Source organism: Canis lupus, chromosome 19, assembly GCF_048164855.1.
Source record: "Canis lupus baileyi chromosome 19, mCanLup2.hap1, whole genome shotgun sequence".
Lineage (NCBI taxonomy): Eukaryota > Metazoa > Chordata > Mammalia > Carnivora > Canidae > Canis > Canis lupus.
In genome coordinates this window covers 49,107,146-49,108,704 of record NC_132856.1, presented here as the reverse complement: position 1 = coordinate 49,108,704, position 1,559 = coordinate 49,107,146, and the positions used below count along the sequence as shown (strand labels likewise).

The 1,559-nt window shown below is 42.2% G+C and overlaps 1 protein-coding gene across 1 annotated transcript; it reads right to left on the bottom strand.

The window, feature by feature from the left end:
* Positions 1–234: 234 nt before the first annotated feature.
* LOC140611437 (olfactory receptor-like protein OLF4) lies at positions 235–1,167 on the bottom strand. Its single transcript, XM_072788193.1, has one exon. It carries the CDS (start codon positions 1,165–1,167, stop codon positions 235–237), a length of 933 nt encoding a protein of 310 aa, XP_072644294.1.
* Between the last annotated feature and the right edge of the window lie 392 nt (positions 1,168–1,559).

Sequence of the window (1,559 nt, the reverse complement as noted above, 5' to 3'; positions counted from 1 at the left end):
ATGTATGAAGGTGGACAATGGAAAACCTGTCTATGTATCAGACAGAGCAGAAGGTTAATAATATGAATTACTTAAATGTATAGAGAAGTTGAATTCAAACAAATGGAAATTCCAGGGTATAAATAGAAGAATCAGATTCTACAACCACGGCCTGGTCAAGAATGGCAATTCTTGACTTTGAGGCTGTGAGCCCTACAAACATAGGCATTTCTTCAGCCCCAAGATGACTGGCCCTTACATCACAGGAACCCCAATGATTCTTTTCAGAGCCCTCTTTATATCTCTGTTCCTCAGGCTGTAGATGAAGGGGTTCAGCATGGGCGTGACCACTGTGTACATCACCGAGGCCACTACACTTGCATGGGAGCCTTGGGGCACAGCAGAGCTAAGGTATACTCCTAAGCCTGTACAGTAAAATAAGGAGACAACTGAGAGGTGAGATGCACAGGTGGAAAATGCTTTATACTTACCCTGAATCGATGATATTCCACATATGGAGGAAACTATCTTAGAGTAAGAGAAAAGGATCCCAGGCAAGGGAGCCACACCCAGCAGCACAGTTGCAAAATACATCACCACCTCATTAAGAAATCTGTCAGAACAGGCGTGCCCAATTACCTGATTGAGGTCACAGAAAAAATGGGGGATTTCCATGCCTGCACAGAAGGACAGCTGTAACACCATTAAGCTCTGTAACAAGGAATTGAGAACACTGGTGATCCAGGCCACCAGAACAAGCAGTACACAGAACCAGGGGTTCATGATGACTGTGTAGTGCAGGGGATGGCAGATGGCCACAAAGCGGTCATAGGCCATCATACTCAGGAGAAAATCATCACATCCTGCAAAGAGTAGGAAAAAGTATATCTGTGTGATGCAGCCTGGGTAGGTTATGACTTTACTTCCAGTCTGAATGTTCTGGAGCATCTTGGGGACAGTAGTGGAGATGAAACAGATGTCTACAAAGGACAGGTTGGTGAGGAAGAAGTACATGGGGGTGTGGAGGTGGGAGTCAGAGCTGACAGCCAGGATGATTAGCAAGTTTCCAAACACAGTGATGAGGTACATGGAGAGGAAAAGCCCAAATATGAGGGGCTGCAGTTCTGATTCCCCTGAGAATCCCAGAAGAAGGAACTCTGAAATTCGTGTATCGTTGTCTGATTCCATGTGGTGGTGATGACTACAAGGAAAGAAAAAGATAAGATAACAATTTTCAAGCAAACAGGCTTCATTTATATATTTATTTTTATTTTTGAGTTTTTATTTAAATTCCAGTTAGTTAACCTATAGTGTAATATTTGTTTAATGTGTGCAATATAGTGATTCAACAGTTTCCAATAGTACCTGGTGCTCATCACAAGTGCCTTCCTTAATCCTCATCACCTATTTCATCCATCTCCCCACCACCTTCTCTCTGGTAACCATCAGTGTGTTCTCTGTAGTTAAGAGTCTGTTCTAGGTGCATCTCTCTTCTTTATTTTTTCCCCTTTTGCTCATTTGTGTTTCACATATTAGTGAAATCATATGATATTTATCTTTCTAACTGATTTATTTCACTT

Bases quoted from the DNA above. Each gene is read 5' to 3' on its own strand.
- LOC140611437 (XM_072788193.1), bottom strand. From the start codon at position 1,167: ATGGAATCAGACAACGATACACGAATTTCAGAGTTCCTTCTTCTGGGA.